This window comes from Ovis aries, chromosome 14, assembly GCF_016772045.2.
Source record: "Ovis aries strain OAR_USU_Benz2616 breed Rambouillet chromosome 14, ARS-UI_Ramb_v3.0, whole genome shotgun sequence".
Classification (NCBI taxonomy): Eukaryota; Metazoa; Chordata; class Mammalia; order Artiodactyla; family Bovidae; genus Ovis; species Ovis aries.
In genome coordinates, this window is record NC_056067.1 from 29,130,749 (window position 1) to 29,157,614 (window position 26,866).

Below are 26,866 nucleotides of genomic sequence, written 5' to 3' on the forward strand. Positions count from 1 at the left end.
CTTTAGATGGACTGGTTGGATTTCCATGGAATCCAAGGGACTCTCAAGAGTCTTCTCCAACACCACAGTTCAAAAGCATCAATTCTTTGACACTCAGCTTTCTTTATAGTCCAACTCTCACATCCATACATGACTACTGGAAAACCATAGCCTTGACTAGACAGACCTTTGTTGACAAAGTAATGTCTCTGCTTTTAAATATGCTATCTAGGTTGGTCATAACTTTCCTTCCAAGGAGTAAGCGTCTTTTAATTTCACGGCTGCAGCTACCATCGGCAGTGATTTTGGAGCTCCCCCAAATAAAGTCAGCCACTGTTTCCACTGTTTCCCCATCTATTTGCCATGAAGTGATGGGACCAGATGCCATGATCTTTGTTTTTGGAATGTTGAGCTTTAAGCCAACTTTTTCACTCTTCACTTTCACTTTCATCAAGAGGCTCTTTAGTTCTTCTTCACTTTCTGCCATAAGGGTGGTGTCATCTGCATATCTGAGGTTATTGATATTTCTCCTGGCAATCTTGATTCCCGCTTGGGCTTCATCCAGCTCAGCATTTTTCATGATGTACTCTGCATGTAAGTTAAATAAGCAGAGGGACAGTATATGGCCTTGATGTACTCCTTCCCCTATTTGGAACCAGTCTGTTGTTCCATGTCCAGTTCTAACTGTTGCTTCTTGACCTGCATACAGATTTCTCAAGAGGCAGGTCAGGTGGTCTGGTATTCCCATCTCTTGAGGAATTTTCCACAGTTTGTCATGATCCACACATTCAAAGGCCTTGGCATAGTCAATAAAGCAGAAACAGCTGTTTTTCTGGAAGTCCCTTGCTTTTTCGATGATCCAACGGATGTTGGCAATTTGATCTCTGGTTATTCTGCCTTTTCTAAAACCAGCTTGAACATCTGGAAGTTCACGGTTCATGGACTGTTGAAGCCTGGCTTGGAGGATTTTGAGCACTACTTTACTAGCGTGTGAGATGAGTGCAACTGTGCGGTAGTTTGAGCATTCTTTTGCATTGCCTTTCTTTGAGACTGGAATGAAACCTGACATTTTCCAGTCCTGTGGCCACTGCTGAGTCTTCCAAATTGGCTGACATATTGAGTGCAGCACTTTCACTGCATCATCTTTCAGGATTTGAAATAACTCAACTGAAATTTCATCACCTCCACTAGCTTTGTCCATAGTGATGCTTCCTAAGGCCCACTTGACTTTGCATTCCAGGATTTCTGGCTCTAGATGAGTGATCACACCATTGTGATTATCTGGGTCATGAAGATCTTTTATGTATAGTTTCTGCCTAGAAGAACACATAACTTGTATCTTTTCCAGTTCCTCTACACACAGTGCCCAGCACATGAGAGTTTGAAAACTATATTTCATCTATAAATATTGATTGAACCTGTATGGGTAGAAATAAGCATTTATTTCCATATTACAACCATGACATCATCCAACTTAAGGGAATAAATATAAGCCTGTAGACCACTACTTACTCTCCAAATTTTTTATGAATCAGAATTTCACCAAGTGGAAAGTCCTCCAGTTTTTGAAAAATGAAGAACTGATTCTCTTGAGACTGATTATTCTTTGCAAGTAGCTCTGGTTTCGACTCCCTTATCCTATACTCCTGAATCATCCATATTTATCTGAGCCAATTATTCTTATTATTCAAGAATGCTATTCAGTTTTTCCACTTTATTTTCTTGAAATTCAATCTAATCCTTCAAATAACAACCACCATCATAATAATAATAAGTTAACTATCTCATTCCCTTACATCTTTTCTTCATGGCACTTTGGACAATAAATAAGAAAACATTTAATTGATGTATTTTAACATAATTATTAATGTTACAATCTCTCTAGTTGTTCTATAAGCTCCAGGATGTCAGGCCATGTTTACTCCATTCATCATTTTGTCCCTGAGAGTGGAGGTGATCAATAAATATCTATTTACTGAATTGAAAAAGAAAAATAAAACATTAATATAAATGAGCACATTAAAATGCTTAGAGTCTTTTCTTTTTTTGTTCTGTTTTAGTTTTGGGGCTCATTGAGTTTTCAGTGTTGCTGTCTTTTCTGCCCACCCCCCCGCCCCCGCCCCAGTCCTGTCTATTAGGACATAAAAAGCCTCATGCAGCAGAGCTTGAAAGCAGACAGATGTGGTCAGGAAACCAGCTCTTACTTTTACTACCTGGGCAGCCTCCAGAAATTCACTCACCTGGAGCTTGTATTTCCTTTAGGTAAAGTGAGGATCTCAGAACTCACTTCACATGGTCACTAAGAAATTCAAAAGAAACGTCATACAGTAGCTGATCAATAAACAGGACCTTCCTTCCCTTTGATTTTATAAGCAGAATAGAATGTACAGTGTTATGTGCCCCTGCCATAAGACTTCACTGCTTCTTCAAAAGGAGATATAAATGGACACAATGGTGTTATGGGCTATTCTTATGTAAGACCCTTGTGTCCCTGATCTGTCTGTCATAAGCAATGTCACATCAACTGGTCCCACAGGATCGAATGATCAGATGCTAATATATACTGAATATGAGAATTCAAAGATATACTCTGAACTTCTAGAAGCACCCATTTTTCAAATTCAGAATTCCCTGGAATCTGAAATTGACAGCCGGAAGTCTCTCTGAGGATGCCCATTTTCTAACCACGCTCATCTGTGATGTAATTGTCCATGTTTACTGGTTCACTTATAACATGTTTTTGAACAATTATCACAAGGTGAGCACTGTGCAAGGCATGTAAGTGTGCAGTAAGAACTAGACAGGATTCCCTGTAATTATACTTGAAATCCTTTCTGGGGGATAGTCTTTCTTAGAAAGAAAATTTGTTGTCTTTCATGCTTAAGTCCAGAGGAAATTATTTCACAGGACTATTCTGGAAATTTGACTTATATGAAAACTGATGAAATATTTATATATTTCTTCTAATCCAGCCTCTCAGTAGATTCCTATCTGTGCACTAGACCTATCTCAGTTGCCTTAAGGAGAATGGTGTCCAGTATGAATTAACACTCTTTTCTGAGCTTTCCAAAATTGTATGTATATAAAATCACAGTTAACATTTTACGATGCTTAATACTCTGTTTTCCAAACTAGAAAAATTGAATATTAGATAGTCCTTCTCTGGGGAGCTATAGCTTAAGCCATATTTGCTACAATATTTTAAAACAATTACTGAGCATCAATGATATGTTCAATATAGTCTTAAGTGCTGGGGATGCAGAGTTAGCCTGAAAGGCTGAGTACAGTGGGGCTGGAACTATACAAACAAAACCTGCTATACTTACACAAAAACACCCAAGGGATATGTATGTATGTATGTATGGGCATTTTTTGCATATATAAAGTTAATATTTGATAGTCTTACATACATTTTGCTTTCCCATAAAATCAATGAAAGCACATCTTTGTCCTTCTTCCCTAAGTCATTTTGAACTAGTCCAAATGAAACTCAGAGATATAGTTCAAAGGAGGGAAATATCATAGAAATAGAAACTACAATTTAATTCTGCAGGGACATGATTCATAGTAAGCTGGGGAAAATTCCTGATCCTGGCTGGTCTACTAAGGTTGGTTATGTGTCATGGGGGTGGAAATTTGATTTTGCTTCCACCTAAACCCATCCCAAAGCACCCCAGTGTGACAGCAGCTGTTACATGGTATGTGGTTCAGTCTTTCTGTTCACCATGAACCTCCACAGACTTTGGTTTTTCTAGAAAGAACACTTTGGTTCTAGCTATGGTTAGCACTGGACAGCTCCCTATAGGCTTAAAACTGTTCCAAGGTGTAAGTAATATGACAATCACACTGTTTTCAGCTTACTCAAGTATATATAATTGTTCTGGGGTGGGTTTTGAGGGGTGGGTCTGGGTAGGGAGATTATTTTTTAGTAATCATAAAACAATTAATGTGACCACCATACTTACTTAACCTACTTTACCTCTCACAAGAGACTCTAAGCAGAGAAATAAATGATTAAGTCAGTGTGCACAAGCAGCCAGCTGATATACTCACTGGGATATGAAAATTTAATCATCACCAAGGCTATGGAGGGGACAGCATTTGTTAAGAATACTATTTCTAAATACTGAGCAGATTAGGATAGTAATCCACAAGATACTTAAAGTGAAATTTTGTCATCATCGTACCATCACCGAGTTGGAACTAAACAGCACAGCATGGTTTAAATATAGAGACAGTTGGCATTGCTTCCCTGATGGCTTAGTGGGAAATAATCCGCCTGCCAATGCAGGAGACACAGGTTCGATCCCTGGGTCAGGAAGATCCCCTGGAGAAGAAAATGGCAACCCACTCCAGTATTCTTCGCCTGGAAAATCCCATGGACAGAGGAGCCTGGAGGGCTATAGTTATGGGGTCATAAAAGTCAGACATGATTTAGTGTCTAAGATTCTCATTCTCACTAATTCATTCACTTATTCATTTTTTCAACAAATATTTATTTTGTGCTATATGTACCAAACACTTATTCATAATCCTGATCTTTAATAAGATATCTTAAAATAGCTACTTCATATGGGGTAGGAATCCATCAAGAGTGCAAGACAGTGATACCTAGTTTGTTGCTGCCTATGATTTTATTCAGCATCTCTTGGTGGTTCTCCTACCTGAAATGTAAGGAATATAAGAAAGGAACTGTCTTTCTCTATATACTCTTTTGGCCTAAAATGAGCATAGACTCACAAACTGATATTTCCCCCCATCTTGAGTTGATCTGCACATGTATCTACATATGTGCATGGTGTGTGTGTGTGTGTGTGTGTGTGTGTGTGTGTGTGTGAAGGTGGAGGTCTTGAAAGGGATGTCTCTCTGCTTGTATTCTTTCCTTAAAAATCATGGATATCTGTGCTCCTCAGTGTGTAAAGAAAATATAAAGTGGATAAAGAGTGCATTAGGGGGCTATCCCCACAGTAAGAAAAGCATCCCACGTCTTTTTGTCTGTTCGTTTCGCACCTGAGTTCTCTGGGGAGAACCCCTGTTCTCCTTCCAGAGGGCTTAGCAGAGATTCCACGTGTAATAGAGGATATGCCCGCTCCATGGGCCGCCCACTTCCTGGGAGGACCTGATCTGGGCTGTTCTGCAGTTTTCACAGTGAGTCAGCTGTGTGATGGATGCAGATGCCCTAGGTTTCGATCAGCACTTAGGGAGTAGTTCTTTATCAGTCACAATGAAATAGTCTCAGACCATTGGTTAAGCCAGCTTCCCTTTTCTCCATGTCACTCCCACCTTGCAGTCAGACTTTCAACTCCAGATCCTAAGATTTCAATGGAAACCAGTGTCTTGTACTTAATGATGCTCAAGTACTTTTCTCTCTACCATTCTTGAAAAAGCTTTGAGTTGTTCCAAGTGGAATTGTCCTGTCAAAAACATCACATTTTGTTTGATTCAACACACATAAAAATTTAAAAATAATATTCAAGATAGTCTAAATTTGTGAATGTCAAATGCAAAGCATGGAGTATATGCTTTTCCCCCAATTTCATGAATGACTAGAAACAGTATTACAGTCAGTATTTTTAAAAATTGGATACTTAGTCCCAAGAGGTGATGGCACTCATCCAAAAACAAAGTCATGCAAAAAGTTAATAGGAATTCGGATTCATAAATTAGCGCCTAAGTTTATCTTATATAGAAACATCTCTTAAAGTAAAAATCTTCTGATACGATTCAGGAATTGAAAACTATTGAATTTTTCAGTATCACCTCCATATATATTTTTTCCCCTGGACCTCATATTCTCTTGATTTCTTCATGTTAAAAGGCCTTATTTAACAGTCTCCCTTACCCTGGAACAATTACCTGTTAATGGAAACAGGTTTTCAGGACACACAGCCTTTAGTATCACTACCTATTTTTTTAATTTTTATTTTATATTAGAGCATAGTTGGGTAGCAATGTTGTATTAGTTGCAGGCATATAACAAAGTGATTAGTTATACATATACATGGATCTATCCCTTTTCAAACTCTTTTCCTTTTTAGGTTATTTCAGTGTATTGAGCAGAGTTCTCTGTGCTTATACAGTAGGTCCATGTTGGTTACCTTTTTCTAATCAGGGTATAATTGGGTTATAATATTGTGTTTGTCTCTCCTGTACAATGAAGCGAATCAGCTATATGTATATATGTATATCCCCTCCCTTTTGGAGCTCCCCCCCCACCACCACCCCATCCCACCCTTCTGGGTCACCACAGAGCACCTAGCTGAGTTCCCTGTGCCAAACAACAGCTTCCCACTAGCTATCTCTTTTACACATGTGAAAGTTATCGAAAGGGAAAGTCGCTCAGTCATGTTCCATGCTATGCAACCCCATGGACTATACAGTCCATGGAATTCTCCAGGCCACAATATTAGAGTGGGTAGCCTTTCCCTTCTTTAGAGGATCTTCCCAACCAAGGAGTTGAACCCAGGTCTCCCACACTGCAGGTGAATCCTTTACCAGCTGAGCCACAAGGGAAACCCAAGAATACTGGAGTGGGTAGGCTATCCCTTCTCCAGGGGATCTTCCCAACCTAGGAATCAAACTGAGGTCTGCTGCACTGCAAGCAGATTCATTACCAACTGAGTTATTAGGGAAGCCCATTCCCATTTTATACATGGTAGTGTATATATGTTAATCATAACCTCCCAGTTCATCCTACCTCCTCACCCCTCCTACTATGTCCACACATCTGTTCCCTACACCTGTGTTTCTATTCCTGCCCTGCAAATAGGCTCATCTGTACCATTTTTCTAGATTCCACATATATACGTTAATGTATGATATTTGTTTTTCACTTTCTAACTTACTTCAGTCTGTATGACAGTCTCTAGGCCCAATGCTACCTGTTAAAAGGCTTCTTTAATCTCCTTTTTCAACACTAGATGCCTTCACTGGACTCCTCAGCATCCCCATCTCAAGAATTCTTGGAAAGTTAGAGGATGGGAAAATATATTCTATCCTAATGGGAAGCAAAAGAAAGCTGGAGTAGCAATCCTCATATAAGACAAAACAGACCTTAAAATAAAGATTACAGGAGATAAGAAAGGATATCACATAATGATCAAGGGATCAATCCAAAGGGAAGACATAACAATTATAAATATCTATGCACTCAACGTAGAAGCACCTCAATACGTAAGACAAACACTAACAGACCTAAAAGGAGAAATTGACAATAACACAGTAGTAGTAGGAGGCTTTAACACCCCACTCATACCAATGGGCAGATCATCAAAACAGAAAATTAATAAGGACACGCAAGTCTGAAATGATACTTTAAATGAGACGAATCTCATTGATATCTTCAGGACATTCCATCCAAATGCAGAAGAATATACCTTCTTCTCAAGTGCACATGGAACATTCTCCAGGATAGACCACATCTTGGATCACAAATCAAATCTCAGTAAATTTAAGAAAACTGAAATTGTATCAAGCATCTTTTCCAACCACAATGCTATGGAGACTAGATATCAATCACAGGAAAAAAACTGTAAGAAACATAAATACATGGAGATTAAACAACACATTTCTAAATAACCAACAGGTTACTGAAGAAATTAAAAGGGAAATCAAAAAATTTCTAGAAACAAAGGACAATGAAAACACAACTCAAAACCTATGGGATGCAGCAAAAACAGTTCTAAGAGGGAAGTTTATAGCAATACAATCCCACCTCAAGAAACAGGAAAAACATTGAATAGAAAACCTAACTTTACACCTAAAGCAACTGGAAAAAGAAAAAGAAAAAATTCCCAAAATTAGTAGAAGGAAAGAAATCATAAAGACCTGAGCAGAAATAAATGAAAAAGAAATGAAAGAAACAATAGTAAAGTTAATAAAACTAAAAGCTGGTTCTTTGAGAAGATAAACAAAATTGACAAACCCTTAGCCACATTAAGAAAAAAACAGAGAAGAAACAAACAAATTAGAAATGAAAAAAAAAAAAAGAAATGAGAAAGGAGAGGTTACAACAGACAATGCAGAAATACAAGGATTATAAGAGACTATTATGAACAACTATATGGCAACAAAATAGATAATCTGGAAGAAATAGGCAGATTCTTAGAAAAGTTCAATCTTCCAAGAATGAACCAGGAAGAAATAGAAATCATGAACAACCTAATTACAAGCCCTGAAATTGAAGTTGTGATAAAAAAATCTCCCAAAAAACAAAAGCCCAGGACCAGATGGCTTCACAGGAAAATTCTATCAAACATTTCAAAGAGCTAATGCCTATCCTTCTAAAACTTTCTAAAAATTGCAGAGGAAATAACACTTCCAAACTCATTCTACAAGGCCACCATCACCCTGATACCAAAATCAGACAAAGAAAAAGAAAAAATCAGACACAAAAAAAGGAAACTAGAGGCCAATATCACTGATGAAGATAGATGCAAAAATCCTCCACAAACTTTTAGCAAACAGAATTCAACAACACATCAAAAAGCTCATACACCATCATATTGGGTTTATTTCAGGGATACAAGGATTCTTCAATATATGCAAATCAATCAATGGGATATACCATATTAACAAATTGAAAGATAAAAACCATATGATCATCTCAAGAGATGCAGAAAAAGCCTTTGACAAAATTTAGCACCTACTTGTGATTAAAACTCTTCAAAAAATCATCATAGAAGGAACCAACCTCAACATAGTAAAGGCCATATATGATAAACCTACAGCAAACATTAGTCTCAATGGTGAAAAACTGAAAGCATTCCCCCTTAGATTAGGAACAAGAAAAGAGTGTCCACTTTCACCACAATTATTCAACAGTTGGAAGTCCTAGCTATAGCAATCAAAGAAGAAAAAGAAATAAAAGGAACCCAGATCAGAAAAGAAGAAGTAAAGCTTTCACTGTTTGCAGATGACATGATACTGTACCTAGAAAACCCTAAAGATGTATCAGAAAATTACTAGAGCTAACCAGTGAATTTAGCAGTTACGGGATACAAAATCAATACACAGAAATCACTTGCATTTCTATATACTAACAATGAAAAATCAGAAACAGCAATTAAGGAATCAATCCCATTCATCATTGCAACAAAAAGAATTAAATATCTAGGAATAAATTTACCCAAGGAGACAAAAGAACTGTACAGAGAAAATTATAAGACACTAATGAAAGAAATAAAAGACATAAATAAAATGACATAAACAGATGGAGAGATACTGCATGTTCCTGGGTACGAAGAATAAATATTGTAACAATGACTATACTACCAAATGCAATCTACAGATTCAACGCAATCCCTATCAAATTACCAATAGCATTTTTCACGTAACTAGAACAAAAAACTTCACAGTTCATATGGAAACACAAAAGACCCCAAATAGCCAAAGCAGTCTAGAGAAAGAAGAATGGAGCTGGAGAAATCAAGCTTCCTGACTTCAAGTTATACTACAAAGCTACAGTCATCAAGACAGTATGGTACTGGCACAAAAACAGAAATACAGACCAATGGAACAATATAGGAAGCCCAGAAATAAACCCATGCACTTATGGGTACCTTATTTTTAACAAAGGAGGCAAGAATATACAATTGGGCAAAGACAGCCTCTTCAATAAATGGTGCTGGGAAAACTGGAACGCTCCATGTAAAAAAATGAAATTAGAACACTTCCTTACTCCATACACAAAGATAAACTCAAAATGGATTACAGACCTAAATATAAGACCAGAAACTATAAAACTCTTAGAGGAAAACATAGGCAGAACACTCGATGACATAAATCAAAGCAAGATCCTCTATGACACACTTGCTAGAGTAATGGAAATAAAAACAAAAGTAAACAAGTGTGACCTGATTTAAAAAAAAAAAACTTTTGCACAGCAAAGGAAACTATAAGCAAGGTAAAAATACAACCCTCAGAATGGGAGAAAAAAATAGCACATGAACAACTAACTGTCAAAGGATTAATTTCCAAAATATACAAGCAGCTCATACAACTCAATACCAGAAAAACAAACAACTCAGTCAAAAAGTGGCAAAAAGACCCAAACAGACATTTCTGCAAAGAAGACATACACACAGCTAACAAACACATGAAAAGATGCTCAACATTGCTCATTGTTAGAGAAACGCAAATCAAAACTACAATGAGCTATCACCTCATACTGGTCAGAATGGCCCTCATCAAGAAGTCTACAAAAAATAAATGCTGGAGAGGGTGTGGAGAAAAGGGAACACTCTTTCACTGTTAGTGGGAATGTAAACTGATACAGCCACAATGGAAGATGTTATGGAGATTCCTTAAAAAACTAGGAATAAAACCACCATATGACCCAGCAATCCCACTAGCAGGCATATACCCTGAGGAAACCAAAATTGAGAGAGACACACATATCCCATTGTTCATTGCAGCACTGTTTACAATAGCTAGAACATGGAAGCAACCTAGATATCCATCAAAAGATGAATGGATAAAGAGGTTGTGGTATATATACACAATGGAATATTACTCAGCCATAAAAAGGAACATGTTAGAGTTAGTTCTAATGAAGTGGATGAACCTAGAACCTATTATACAGAGTGAAGTGAGTCAGAAAGAGAAAGATAAATACTGTATTCTAACACATATATACAGAAGCTAGAAAAATGTTACTGAAGAATTTACTTACAGGGCAACAATGGAGAAACAGACATAGAGAATAGACTTATGGACATGCGGACAGGGGAGGAGAGGGTAAGATATATGGAAAGAATAACATGTTAACTTACATTACCATATGTAAAAAAGATAGCCAATGGGGATTTGCTGTATGGCTCAAGAAACTCAAACAGGGGCTCTGTATCGACCTAGAGGGGTGGGATGGGGCGGGAAATGGGAGGGAGGTTCAAAAGGGAGGGTATATATGTATACCTATGGCTGATTCATGTTGAGGTTTGACAGAAAACAGCAAAACTCTGTAAAGGAATTATCCTTCAATAAAAAATAAATAAATTACAAAAAAAAAAAAAAAGAATTCTGCCAAGGATCCTATGTTATCACACTGTTCTGATTGCCCACATATTTTGGTTTCCCAGATGGCTCAGTGGTAGAGAATCCACCTGCCAAACAGGCTACGTGGGTTCAATCCCTAGGTCAGGAAGATTCCCTGAAAAAGGAAATGGCAAGCCAATCCAGTATTGTTGCCTGAAGAATCCCATGCCAGAGGGTCCTGGGTAGGTGGCAGTCCATGGAGTCACAAAGAGACAGACATGACTTAGTGACTAAACAACAGCAAGAACATATGTCTCTTTTAGGATTTATCATATACAACACTGCATGCTCAATGGCTAGCACATGACTTTAATATTAGAGTGTAGATGTTGACTAGGTATCATTTAATGTGAATTACAAAGAGATTCTCATTCATCAATGTATATCCTAGCATTGTTGGACAGCTTGAGTTTATCTGAATATTTCTTCTCAAAGGTCTGCACAGGAAAATTCTTTAGCCAGTCCTCAAGGCAGTGCAAATGATAATTTATGTAATCCTGATATTTTTAAAAAAGAGATCTTCTATGTTTGCAGTTTATCACTTTGGCTCAGAAGTTATAACAATGACTCAATTCCATGAAGGCATTTCATGAAGATTCTATGTATTATTCTTGATTTTTATAAAAGAGAACCATTTGTTATACGGATTATTTTTATCAAGGAGTACTTTTTGCCTTAGCTCATTTTTACAGGTTCCACTGAGACAAATGCTATTTGTATCCAATGAAGAAAGATGGTCTGAGTCTCAAAAAAAGGTCAGTGAATTAACTTGGTTTATTTTGCAGCTGGTCATTTTTCTTAGTCTTGATTGCCTGGAGCAACGTGCACACTGTCCTGCAACTTTACCCTGATTTCTTCAGATAATTAAGCATTTACTATTCACTTGCCTTGCATTTTATTTAGATGTTCCATCTTCAGTCACTTAGGATGGTCTGCAACTGTTTTCTCACTGCTGTCCTCAAATTAGTAGCTTTTTAAATAAATGCCACATTGCTCCCTGTCAGTGCCCAAAATGTTACAAGCAAACATATGGTATTGGGGGTGGCAGGGAGGGGAAAACAAAAAAAAAAAAAAAGAGAGAGAGAGAAAGAGAGAAAACATTTATAGAATACAAATAAGCTATTTTCAGCCTTTTGAAGCTATTCACAAAAATGACACTTCATTTTACAATTACTACTGCCTCACATCTTATCTGACATCAAACTGTTTCCTGTGTCCACGTATAAAGGAGACCTGGGCCCAATTCCAAGTTCTATGGGTCCATTTCTATACCAACAGCAGCCCCGGGAACGAGACACAATGCGTGGGAGTCAGGTGGGGTTACAGGAGAATGTGAAAAACTGGATCTTGCGATCAGAGAGACTCACCTGAAACCTTGCTTCAAACACCTTGTGCAATAAATGTATTAATATCAGTTCTGATCCTCTGTTTTCTCATCAGTAACACGGAGATGACATTTAGTGCCTACCTCAAAATATTGTATGGCATGAATTAAATTAAATTTGATAATACATGCAAACCCAATTAGCGCACTGCCAAGAACACAACACGTGTTCAATAAATGAGGTGGTTGTTGTTTATAGTCTTCTTTTTATTCTTCCTGTTGTTTATAATTTGACAGAGTTTGATGTAAGGATAGGGAAGACATTTTACCTTACTTTCTCTGAAATACAAATCTGTCAACTGAAAATTGGAGACAGAAATTCTTCCTTCTTCACTGTGGTTTAGAAACACAATAATATTTTACCTTTTATTACTATTATTATTTTTATTACTATCACAGTGATCTCCAGAATAGGAAGATATATTAATAACCATCCTTTCTTCTGCAATGGCTGCAACGGTTCCCTGAACCTTTCCATCTCAACATCTAATCTAGAACTGAATCTGAGCAAGAGTTTGTAAGTTTCAAGGTTCATTTCTGCAAGTACCAGAATAGCACTGCATTGGCTAGACACTTAAGATATAGCACGAGACTTGGAAATGACATGAATTTGAGTCTTCAGTGAATCTCAGTAAAAACAACAAAAATCACACGTGAGGTTACGGTGGTGTTCTTCCTACCACAAAAATAGACAGAAGGAAGACAGGCTGGAAATCAAACCGGATTCCCTTCCTGGTTGTTTCCACATCTCTATAAGTTGTGGCAAGCTTTTCTTTTTCTCTTTATTAATTCATTCCTTCCTTCTCTTCTGTTTACCCACCCTACCTTCTTCACACCTTTCTGTCTCAACTACTTACTGAATAATTTCAGGTGCCAAACTCTCTGCTAGGCATAGGGATGCAAAATGAGCAAATTAGACAAGCCCCATTCTTTCATGAGCTGTACATTCTAGCATGAAAACTGACTTAGAAACATAAGCAAGTCAATTACAAGATAATTACTGATTAGGAGACACTCACAGAAGAGAATAAACAGAATAAATAGCAAATATTTCTGAATCCTAAGCTGATACCTAAAACAAGAGGAGAAGCTTTCCCTGAGACAGAGCAATTAATGTGCTCTGGTGACAGGAAATAAGTCCATAAAGTTGGAATGTAACAAGCAAGCAGGAAAACAGAACTTCTATGTTCCAAAGTCCAGAGTTCTGTCCTTAGCATTCTTGTGAGAGTAAAACAAGACACATACATGTATTCTTGTCTCCTATCCTTGGGTTTTGCCAGTGGAACCACCAACTGAAACTGCCTACCCTGGCCAGGTAGGCCAGTGGTCACGTGACCACTTGTGGCAATCCATAACTAACAAGCTACTGCCCACTGGAAGAATTCAGAAAAAGCCAAAAGGAAAGAGGAGACTCCAGTCCTTACATCCTACCACCTCTCAGAATCCTCACTGGAATCCATCTTGGTTGAGTGACGTGTGCAGCGCCAAGAAGGACCCTGAGCCAGAGTGATTGGCCAGAGACAACCTGGAAGCTAACCCAATCACCATAAATCCCGAGACTGCGAGCCACGTGGTGGAGCAGTTCTCCTGAATTCCCTTGCCCTCCTGCTTTCTGCCCAGGCACGCCTTCCCAATAAAGTCTCTTGCCTTCGAGCACAGGTGTCTCCTCGGAAAATTCATTTCTGAGTGTCAGTCAAGAGCCCACCCTCAGGCCCTGGAAGGGGGTCCCCCTTCCTGCAACAGTTTTCTTTTCCTTATTGAATATATTCTAACATCAAGGAGTTGCTGACAGTGGTCAGTGGGCAGTCTTCTCTATACAGATCATTCCCTCAAATGATTCTCCAGATTCCAGTTTTTGCTGGAGGTCGTGTCGCTAAGTCACGTGCAACTCTTCACGACATCATGAACTACAGCATGCCAGACTTCCCTGTCCTTCACTATCTCCTGGAGTTTGCTCAACTTCATGTCCATTGAGTCGATGATGCCATCCAACCATCTCATCCTCTGGCACTCCCTTCTCCTTCTGCCCTCAGTCTTTCCCAGCATCAGGGTCTTTTCCAGTGAATCAGCTCTTTCCATCAGGTGGTCCAAGTCCTGGGGCTTCTGCTTCAGCATCAGTCCTTCCAATGAATATTCAGGGTTTATTTCTATTAGGATTGATTGGTTTGATCTCTTTGTTGTCCAAGGGACTCCCAAGAGTCTTCTCCAGCACCACAGTCTGAAAGTATTAATTTGGCACTCAGCCTTCTTTATGGTCCAACTCTCACATCTATACATGATTACTTGAGGCATATGTAGGACTGGTTTTTGTTTTTGTTTTTGATGGCAAGAAAAATATTTTATCTTTTTTTGTTGTTTTTTTTTCCATTTTTTAAAAATTTAAATTTATTTATTTTAATTGGAGGCTAATTAGGACTGGTTTTAAGTTTCAAGGGGGTATCTTACTCTTCCTAGGTATATCTCGGCCAACAGCTGCGCAAGGCAGGTGATAATAAAGCCTGGCCATTTGTGTACACTCTGAGGCTCCTTTTAAGAGAAATCTTTGTTCCAGGGACCTCTACGGGTTTGGTCAAGACGCTGGTGAATCTACATTGCCTTAGCATATATCCTTTCCTAACTTGCATGGGTTTAAGGTCAGAATTATAGTGTGATGGACTTCCTTGCCTAAGTCTGTTTCATGTCTAACCTGGATTGTATGTTTTTGACTCTCCACAGATTCATATGGTGAACTGTAATCCCCTCTGTGATGGTATTTGGAGGTGGCAGCTTTGAGAGGTAGATCATGAGGGTGAATCCTTCAAAAATAGTATTAGCATTCATATAAAAAGAAGCCAGAGACCTAGCTTCTTCTCTTTCCAAGGGAACAGGAGAGACAGCCTCTGCAACTCAGAAGAGGGCAGTCACCAGAACCTGACCGTGCCCACCCTGATCTCAAACTTCCAGCCTCCAGGCCTCTGAGCAATAAATGTCTGATTCTTCTAAGTTGCCCAGTTGATCATACTTTGTTACAGCAGTGAAACTAAGACAGTACTTCTTCTATCTTTCACAGTCTTTAAGCCCCAAGAAGTCACTTGTCCTCCTAACTCCAAGTCAGAGTCTATTTCACAGATGAGGCAAATGATGCAAATCTTCTCATCACCAGAAAGGGTATTTTCTTTCCTTTTGCTTAGAAAATAAAAAATTCAAATATTCTATGTTCTTTGCACATTTTTCTAATACAAAATATTTAAAAATATTCTTAATGTACTTCTGCCTTTATATCCTCCTCTATGTGCACATGCATTCACACCAGTCTCAATTTTTCTTTTAGAAAGATGAACAAAGGTCTCAGAGATAGACAAATTTAGATCCTTTAGGAACAACTAACCCCCTGTTTTCATTTGAACAAACTCAAGTATAATTAAGCAAACATTTACACAATAATACTTACTTTTCACTTAACATCTTGATGTTTTAATATGTGATTTGCTATTTGATAAGCTATTTGATAAACTATATCAATTTGCTAATTGATAAGCTATTAAACATCTGTTGCTGACTCTATTATTAAATTTCGCCTCTACTTCCTTCTGTACTCTGGCTGCTTGAGTTAAAAACCTTAACTGCATTCAACCAGTATTTATTAAGTAACTTCTATGTACATGCTTCAAGTATCATTTCTCTCCAGTGTATTTCCACAACAGTACCAGAATACACTTTCTAAAATATGAATCAGATAACTTTGTATCTGTCAAATTGGACATGATAAGGCTAAAATGAATATGTGTTGAGATTAAACACTCATTATGCTGAGTGAAAATGTACATATTAAATGTTGCTGACCACATTTAATTAAGCAAATAGCAATATATGTCAAATGAGATTTAAAGTTGCCCAAATACTCTGACTTAGTACTAGGCTTTTATTCTCTGTACTTCATGGTAAGTTATTCCTAAAGATATAAATTATTTAAATGGCATCATCATGCTTCCTTGTATTTATGTTGAAAAAAAAATCTGTCTGCCAAAATGGATTGTGAGATATTGTAGGCTGAGATTAGCCTTTGTGAATTTGTCTCCTTATATCTAACTTGCTTCCTGGCACATACTGAATGCTGATTTGGACATTTGTTGGAAGGTAAAAACTTACAGTTATAAAATAAAAGTCCTGGGGATATAATGTTCTGTGTGGTGGTGCTAGGGGTTAAGAATCTGCCTGCCGATGCAGGAGACTTAAGAGACTCAGGTTCAGTCCCTGGGTTGGGAAGATCCCCTGGAGAAGGGCATAGCAACCCACTCCAGTATTCTTGTCTGGAGAATCCCATGGAAAGAGGAGCCTGGTGGGCGACTGTTCATAGGGTCACACAGAGTCAGACACACCTGAAGCGACTCAGCACAGCATGGCACATGATGTCTATAATTACTAGCACTGTGTCATATATTTAGAAGTTGCCAAGATCCTAAAATTTCTCATCAAAAGAAAAAAAATACAACTGTGTGGTGATGGATGTTAACCAGACTTATTCTGATAATCACTTCACAATATATGCTGTGCTGCACTCAATCATGTCTGACTCTTTGACACCCCATGGACTGTAGCCTGCCAGGCTCCCCTGTCCATGGGGATTCTCCAGGCAAGAATACTGGAGTAGGTTGCCATGCCCTCCTCCAGGGAATCTTCCCAACCCAGGGATCAAACCTAGGTCTCCCATGTTGCAGGTGGATTCTTTACCACCTAAGCCACCAGGGAAGCTCACCTGGGCTTCAGTATTCTTATACTGAAGTGAGTAGCCTATCCTTTCTCCAGGGGAACTTCCCAACCCAGGAATTGAACTACGGTCTCCTGCATTGCAGATGGATTCTTTACCAGCAGAGCTACCACGGAATCCCTATTAAGTCTTTATGCTATACATCTGAAACTAATATAACACTATGTATCAATTGTTTCTCAATATCTTCTCAATATACTTTCTCAATAATTGTTTCTCAATATATTACACTGTAAATAGTGAACCAAAAGATTCAAATAAACAAAAAAAATAGCCAAGGAGCGAAGAGGAAATTATTCAATTTCACTTAAGGAGTTAGTACTTCTCTGTTTTGCGAATGCCGCTATACCATAACTCTTGCCATTGAAAAGAGAAGTTGGAAGATGTCTGACAGTGGCTTTGAAATTAAAGCCCTGGGTGTGAGTCCCAACCCTGGTCCCATCTCTCACTGTGACTCTGGCCGAGCAGTAGGACATCTCCAGATGTTTCTCTCTTCCCTTAAAATTCAGAGCTGACCACCTTCTCTACTCTTCCCCAGGGTCATCAAAGAGGACAAAGGAGATGGCATCTATAGCAGACTTCTTCACTAAGGAAACCCGTATGTGATTATGCCCCTGATTAATGTCTTTTACAAGAGTTATTTCCTGTTTCTGAATCTAAATTCAATTTTAAGCCATGACCTATTTATGTATAGATACACTTTTTCTCACTTTTAAATGCATGAGGATTTTTCTTTGAATTAAAAAAAAATGATAAGAAGCTCTAAATTTTTAATTTAATTAATAATTGACTTAATAGTAAGACATGAAAATTCATCTCAATACTGCTGAAAACTCATGAATCAAAGTAACAAATGCATATGCGCCCACATATTGAACTTTTCTATTTGAAAGTCTGCAGACAAAATCACCAGATGCAGGAAAAAAACTGTACCCAAAAGATGATGCTATTTTAAGTAATTTTAAAATATGCTATAAAAATCATGATTATAAAAAGTCTGACACAGTGTCTTTACTCTCTTGCTACACTGTTAAACAATAAAAGATATATCTTCATTTACAAAAACTGTTATTTTATGAACTTATCTGCCAAATCATTAAAAACAGATTTTTTTGTTTGCCTGTTTTATTTTTTTTTATAACTTATTTCCTGTTTGCTAAAATCTATACCATTGAACTCAGGATACTCGTTGCATTTAATATTGGCAAAAATGATAATATTTTCATGAGAGTTCTAGTACACAGATATCAGAATCCTGTTTAACAAATGAGGAATCTAGTAACAAATATAACAATATCCATGCATGAAATGATTACCACATGCCATGTACTGTGTGCTGAATATTTATTGGTTCATCTGATCTTCATAAGGCTATGAGGAAGGTTCCACTCCACTTCTTAGATGTGTGAGTTGAAACTTAGAAATCTTTATAAATGTTACTTGCCAAGCATTTTGCAGCCAATAAGTAATTGTATTTATTCTTAATCTGATATCTAAGTCGGCCTGAGGTATAAGCACACTTTTTTCCTAGGGATGAACAACAGTGCCAGGCCATCTGTTAAACAGGTGATATTCTACAAAGCATCTGCAATTCATTTTAATATGTATCAAAATGATTGTCAGGCTTGCCATGTACCTGGCACTGCACAGGAATAACACATTCAAATGTTACTGATAGGCAGTGAAGTTCCTTAACCAGAGCATTTCATAATCCACATCCCAAGAAAAGTGTTTCCCTGAAGCAATGACATAGTAAATAGAATTCAAAATTTAGGCCACAAACCTGTTTCAGGCTCAATGGAAAAATAAGGTTGCCCTTCCAAGATGCTATAAACCAACTTCGCACTGTTTCCATAAACTGGGTCATCAGCATCAGTAGCTGTTACATTAGTGACAGACGTACCTAAAATAAAAAAGGAAAAGAAAAAGAGAAAATAAGAATTAACACATTATTCTTTGCCAAGAGCTGAATTTTGTTAAGGATATTATACAGAAATCCATGTGTGGTAATGAGGAAGAAAAGAAATCTTTTTAAAAATATGGAGGTAAACTATCATAACTTCAACGATATACAAGCCTTTTAAAAGACAGAGTACTGCTAAGTTGATGTACTATATAAAGACAGCTCTTTTAGAATCTGTATTATTCAAGATTCCTTTGTAGTTTTCATTTGAAAGATACCTATCAGATTCGTGGGCTTAGAGAATATGAAAAGGATACATATCAAAGAAATATGAAACATAAGGTTAATAATATGATGGATATAAAATGTAACACTTAAGTTCTCCAAAAAGCACAACTGAATTTACTTGGAAAAACTGGCTGCTGAAAAAGCTGCACAGAATATGAAAGGAATATCTTATCCCATCTTATTTATTTCCTCAAAATATAAAATTACATTGGACTACTAATTAATCATATTTAGATAACTGGGCCTATGGATAACAGAATCAAAACTTTTTTTCCCCCAGATTAATTTTCCATTTTTATTCACTCATTCATTTAGCCATTGAATACATTAAGCTTGCCTGAAACGAAGTCAAAATTTATACTCGAGAAGCTTACAGTTTGGTGGTAGGAGGGAAGAGGGGAGACAAATCCAGCTAAATGCACTGACACTGAGTTTGGACCTCTCACTTAATCCAGCACAAACCAGATATGGTCAGGGACAGCTTTCTGAGAGGCATTGTACTTGAGTGGAATTATGAAAGGTGAAAGACGCTTACTCCTTGGAAGGAAAGTTATGACCCACCTAGATAGCATATTCAAAAGCAGAGACATTACTGTGCCAACAAAGGTCCATCTAGTCAAGTCTATGGCTTTTCCAGTGGTCATGTATGGATGTGAGAGTTGGACTGTGAAGAAGGCTGAGCACCGAAGAATTGATACTTTTGAACCGTGGTGTTGGAGAAGACTCTTGAGAGTCCCTTGGACTGCAAGGAGATCCAACCAGTCCATTCTGAAGGAGATCAGCCTTGGGTGTTCTTTGGAAGGACTAATGCTAAAGCTGAAACTCCAATACTTTGGCCACCTCATGTGAAGAGTTGACTCATTGGAAAAGACTCTGATGCTGGGAGGGATTGGGGGCAGGAGGAGAAGAGGACGACAGAGGATGAGATGGCTGGATGGCATCACCAACTCGATGGACGTGAGTTTGAGTGAACTCCGGGAGTTGGTGATGGACAGGGAGGCCTGGTGTGCTGCGGTTCAAGGGGTCACAAAGAGTCAGACACAACTGAGTGACTGAACTGAACTGAACTGAACTGATGAAAGGTGGGTAGAGTTAACCAGGAAAAGAACAGCAGGGAAGGAATTTTAAGCATGAGTAAAAACAAAGTAGTCTGAGAGACTGTGTTAAATTCTGGGAAATACTGAAAGTGGGGAGAAACTGGAGAAGTCTGGTGTGCTAATGAGAAGCATGTTTTATGAGGGCAGGGTCCATGGCTTCCTCACTAAGTGTCAGACATGTAATGATTATTGAACATACATTTGCTAACTGAACGGATGCACAAATGAATAAATCATCTGATGATTTCATAAAGAATGGTAAGTATCACAAATGAGCTTCCTAGAAATAGATTCTAAGATGAAGATTTCTTGAATTTTTACTGAGGAGTTCCTTAGATCAGTATATTAATGCATATATACAGAATCTAGAAAAATGGTACTGATGAACCTATTTACAGGGCAGGAATAGAGACCCCAACACAGAGAACAGGCTTGTAGACATAGATATAGAAGGAGAGGGTGGGACGGATTGAGAGGATAGCATTGACATATATATATACACACTATAATGTGTAAAGCTGGAGAAGGAAATGGCAACCCACTCCAGTATTCTTGCCATGAATCCCATGGTTAAAGGAGCCTCGTAGGCTATAGTCCAGGGAGTCACAAAGAGTCCAACACAGCTTAGTGACTACTAACAACTGTGTAAAGTAGATAGCTAGTGGGAAGCTGCTGGATAATACAGGGAGCTCAACCTGGTGCTCTGTGATAACCTAGAGGGGTGGGGTGGGGTGGGCGGGAGGTTCTAGAGGGAGGGGACGTAAACTCATGGGCTTCCCAGGTGGCTCAGTGGTACAGAACCTGCTTGTCAATCCAGGAGCCACGGGTTTGATCCTTGGGTCGGAGAGATTCCCTGGAGGAGGGCATGGCAACCCAATCCAGTATTCTTGCCTTGAGAATCCCATAGACAGAGAAGCCTGATCATGGGGTCTCAGAGAGTCAGACACAACTGAGCAACTGAGCGTGCATGCATGGCTGATTCATATTGTTGTATGGCAGAAAGCAACATAAAATTGTAAAGCAATTATCCTCCGATTTTTAAAAAAAGTGTCTGCAGGAAAGTGGAAAGAAGGAGCTCTAAGGCAGTGATGCAGTTACAACAAAGACCTCAGTGGACTCCCCTCTAGAGTTGGGATGGTCAGTGAGGAAATCCAACCAGGACATTATACTCCAGCACTGACCAGTTTTTGGCTGTGGGAACCTCCCTCAGAATGGAGGTTTGGCCCTGGTCCAGGCGGCTGTCTTCAGCTGAGAGATCATCAGCCCTGGCCTGTCAATAGTCAACACGTCCCGCAGCTGAGGGAAGAGTGTTTTAAACCTGAAGGAGCTGTGGGTGGATCTGAGCAGCATTTCTGTTTGCTGAAACAAGGTAGAGCTTCTGAAAGATCTTGCCAATCAGAATCTTTTTTGAAGCGTGTTGAATTATGGTCACTACATAGGAAAATGTAATGTTTGTCGAGCAGTTGATCATCCTGTAAAACGAATTTTTACTCGGCATGATGATTCAGAGGGTCTACAAAAATCTACAGCTAGAGATAAAAAATGCTCTGAATGTGTTGTGTAATACATTCCACCAGACACTGGGAACAGTATCAAAAAAATAAATAAGTAAAGACTCACTTTCACAAGTAGCTCATCAACTAGCTGGTGAAATGAGCGCATGAAAGCACAATATTTGCAGTTATTTGAATATTGTGTGGGATGGAGAAGAATAGGAGGAAAGACATTCCAGGTGAGAGGAGGATAGTAAGATAGACATGACTAGGTTTCTGTTAGGAAGAGAGATGTCTGGAAAAGGCAGTCATTAAAACTAAAGTTGGAGAAGCAAACAGAACAAAATATAAGGGCATATAAATGTCAAGATGGGGAGAGCTGGCTTCATCCTGTAGAAAAGACAGGCGATCCATCATTTGCAATCAACCCTATGTAGGAGGCTCCTCCATTAGTACTTCCAGATTCAATTGGAGGCAGAGATATAGAACGTTAGGAGATGAGACAAGTTATGAGGTTTACAGGTATAGTCCAAATAAGAGATGATAAAACATTGACACTGGGTAATGACAATGGTGGCTCAGAGGTTAAAGCATCTGTCTGCAATGCGGGAGACTTGGGTTCGATCCCTGGGTCGGGAAGATCCCCTGGAGCAGGAAATGGCAACCCACGCCAGTATTCTTGCCTGGAGAATCCCATGGACGGAGGAGCCTGGTGGGCTACAGTTCATGGGGTTGCAAAGAGTCGGACACGACTGAGCGATTTCATTTTCAATGACAATAAATACGAGTCTTAATGCTGATTCTCTTGTTTTGGTCCTTGCACCAATTTGACCTAAAATGTTCCACTGGAGGTAAGCTGATGATGCTTTTGAACTGTGGTGCTGGAGAAGACTCTTGAGAGTCCCTTGGATGGCAAAAAGATCAAATCAGTCAGTCCTAAAGGAAATCAATCTTGAATATTCACTGAAAGGACTGGTGCTGAAGCAGAAGATACAATACTTTGGCCACATGATGCAAAGAGCCAACTCATTGGGAAAGACCCTGATGCTGGGAAAGATTCAGGGTAGGAGGAGAAGAGGGCAACAGCGGATGAGATGGTTGGATGGCATCACTGATTCAATGGACATGAGTTTGAGCAAACTCCAGGAGATGGTGAAGGACAGGGAAGCCTGGTATGCTTCAGTTCATGGGGTTGGAAAGAATCAGACATGAGTTAGCAACTGAACAACAACAAAGCTGAGTATTTTTGCAACTATTTTTGCAACTTTTGTCTAAGATTAAAATTAATTCAGGAGAGTTTTTTTTTTTTTTAATGAATCACAAGACAAAGATGCAAGATTTACTAAAAGAACTGATTTCAGAGACTAATCTGAAAGGGCGAACTCTTTCTTCCCTGCAGAAGGCCATGAGATAACTTCTGGTTTTGTTTTGCTAGGTTGTGTTTTTACTTAGATTTTGCTTTTAGGAGAAATTACTTCCCCCATTATGAAATAATAACACATTAACAGAAAAATAAAGTCAAGCTCTGTACTCTGTGTCAGGCTGTTAGTGAGTGTGTGCATTTCAAACTAGTCTGTTTTGGCTGGAAAAAGAGAAGTGATAAAGTGAAAAAATTCTGTTATCAACAGAGTTACCTTCTAGTGGGGGGACTCTAAAATTAAGAAATGCCTTCATAGAGAAAATAAACAAATCGAGATAGCATCTGAACAATGACAAACCCTGTGTATATTTGTGGGGTGAGTGTATTTGGGCAGAGTAGCCTGGGTTTCATTCTCCTCCAGTGGCTCAGCAGTAAAGAATCTGCCTGCAATGCAGCAGACCCAGGTTCAATCCCTAGGTTGAGAAGATCCCTTGAAGGAGGGCATGCCAACCCACTCCAGTACTCCTGCCTGGAGAATCCCATGGACAGAGGAGCCTGACTGTCAACAGTCCACGGGGTTGCAAAGAGTCAGACACGACTGAATGACTAAGCAGCAGCGTGGCGTTAAGTTTCACAGATGGAATATTTATATGTGAAATGTTCTGATGTAAGTGCCTTTTCTCTTCGGACCAATCATTTAACTTGTCTTCGCTCTGGATTTCAAGTTACAACAAATGCTAAAATTACTGTGAGGGTCCAGCAAAATTATATAGACAGAGGCTAGAACAGAAATTACCATATGCTAAGTCTGTGAGTACCAACTCTGCTTACGTGTTAGTATCCAGCTTTGAAAAATATTTGGATCCCTAGCGTCGCTTTCAAATCTGTGGGATGACAATACAGGGATGAAGGTGGAGCAGTTTTTAAAGTCTTCTCAGGCAATTCCAATGTAAAGCCATACTTCAGATAAACTCTAATGGAAACCAGGCTTTTTGAAATTTAACTTCACTCTTCTCCATAGAAGCATTAATTTTCTATCCTGATTACTGTGAAGAACTTTTGCTCAGATTTGTTTATAAAATGAAGCAACTTTTAAATCACTCTGCTGAATGAATAGTCATGGAGATTGCTCAGTCGCTCAGTCATTTCTGACTCTTTGCAATTCCATGGACTGCTGCCTGCCAGGTTCCCGAGTTCATCATTTACATGCTCTGCCCTGTGAGTCATTGCTTTCATATACAAAAGCAATAATCTGGGGACTTCCCTGGCAGTCCAGTGGTTAAGACTTCTCCTTGCAACGCAGGGGACGGGAATTTGATCTCTGGTCTGGGAACTAAGATTCCACATAACTTGGAGCAACTAAGCCCATGTGCCCCAACTACTGAGCCCAGGAGCCACAACTGAGAACTCCACGTGATGCGACCAAAGATCCTACATGATGTAATGAAGAGTCTATGCGCCGCAACTAAGACCCAATACAGCCTAATTAATTAATCAAGTTTTTAAAAAACAATTTTTTATTCTTCAAACCTCAAAGCTTTGTGCAAGAAACAAATGAGATAATAGTGAGAGAGTAGTAGCTGAAAAGATAACTTTAGAGTCAAACTGTCTTGAACCAGAACACTTGTTTTATATTCCATGCTTAACTTTTATAGGTTCTATGTCCTTGCGCAAGTAACAAAACTTTCCTAAGCTTGAGCTCTTTAATCTGTTAAAAAGGAAGTTAATAGAAATTGTTATATCCTAGGCTTTTTCTTGTGATTCATTCAAAAAAAAAAAAAAACTCTCCTGAATTAATTTTAATCTTAGACAAAAGTTGCAAAAAAATAGTTCCTGTATACCCTTTACTCAGCTTTGTTGTTGTTCAGTCACTAACTCATGTCTGATTCTTTTCAACCCCATGAACTGAAGCATACCCAGGCTTCCCTGTCCTTCACCATCTCCTGGAGTTTGCTCAAACTCATGTCCATTGAATCAGTGATGCCATCCAACCATCTCATCCTCTGTCGCCCTCTTCTCCTCCTACCCTGAATCTTTCCCAGCATCAAGGTCTTTCCCAATGAGTTGGCTCTTTGCATCATGTGGCCAAAGTATTGTATCTTCTGCTTCAGCACCAGTCCTTTCAGTGAATATTCAAGATTGATTTCTTTTAGGACTGACTGATTTGATCTTCTTGCCGTCCAAGGGACTCTCAAGAGTCTTCTCCAGCACCACAGTTCAAAAGCATCATCAGCTTACCTTCAGTGGAACATTTTAGGTCAAATTAGTGCAAGGACCAAAACAAGAGAAGTATCATATGACTATCAATCCCACTCCTGGCATATATCCAGACAAAATTATAATTCAAAAAGATAAATGCACCCCTATGTTCATAGCAACACTACTTCCAAGAGCCAAGACAAGGTGACAACCTAAATTTCCAACAACAAATGAAGATGAAGATGTGGTACATATGACAGGGGAACACTACTCAGCCATCAACATCGAATAATGCCATCTGCTACAGCATGAGTGCAACAGAGATTATCACACTAAGTAAAATAAGTCAGAAAGACAAATACCATGATAGCATTTATGTGTGGAATCTAAAATATGATGCAAACGAACCTACCTATGAAACAGAAAAAGAATCAGAAACATGTGGACTGGTGGTTGCCAAAGGGGTGGGGGTGGGAGAGGAATGAACCGGGAGCTTGGGATTAGCAGATGCAAAGTGGTATGTGTAGAACAGGTAGACAGCAAGGCCCTCCTGTATAGCACAGGGAAATATATTCAATATCCTGTGAAAAAACCATAATGGAAAAGGAAAAAATAGTAGCTTATTTTCTTAAATTTGGAAGAGGAAACACAAAAAGACATTCTCAAATGTAGCAAGTTAAAAAACACACAATCTCCTGTTCACCCATCTAATCAATTTCATATCAATTTCCTGGGTGGCATAAAATTGCTCAAAAATACAATGTGTTTTGATGTAGCAGGCACAAGACCAGGCACTGGGCACATCCTTAGTACAACTGTCTTAGAGTTACTTGAGTGAATCGCTCCCATGTTTGAATGTCGCATCTCCTACTCCATACAAATCCCACACGCTGGCCGAGATGAACCACTGGGCTGAGGACTGTAACAAAGCTAAGACAAGCCTTTATCCACATCCTCCCTCAAGATCTTTCTGCCTGATATCTGGCTTCTTGGGAAATCCGCATCCTTTAGCTTCAGACACCTGGAAATGAAAAGGCAGCACTCCTTTCCGTCAAGGATGATATTTCTCCTAATAGTGATTCAAGACTGTTGACGCACCTGTACACTGGAATTGATGTGCATGGAGGTTTTGTGGACGCATTTGTCAAGTGATTACCCAGAGTGGGGAAAATGGATGCTTTGAGGTTAATCTTGCAGCAGAAAAGATTTCTAGTCAAGCTGTGGTGCAGGCTCCTCCACGGGAATGCATGCAGAATGCAGACCACGGAGGCAAATTGAAAAGTGTAAACCTTGCAGGATAGTGTTTCTTCAAAGCGGCGTGTGTTGGTGTGTGATAAATAGGACCCTGAGTAATACCCAGGAAATACAACAACAGGATTCTC

General features: G+C 38.9%; 1 protein-coding gene across 1 annotated transcript in view; it reads right to left on the reverse strand.

The window, feature by feature from the left end:
* The window catches only part of CDH8 (cadherin 8), a 395,389-nt gene that overhangs the window by 180,566 nt on the left and 187,957 nt on the right, over nucleotides 1-26,866 (reverse strand). The window contains exon 4 of the mRNA XM_004015044.5: nucleotides 18,928-19,047. Within this exon, the coding sequence (XP_004015093.2) occupies nucleotides 18,928-19,047 (120 nt within the window). The remainder of the gene's footprint in view (nucleotides 1-18,927; nucleotides 19,048-26,866) is intronic.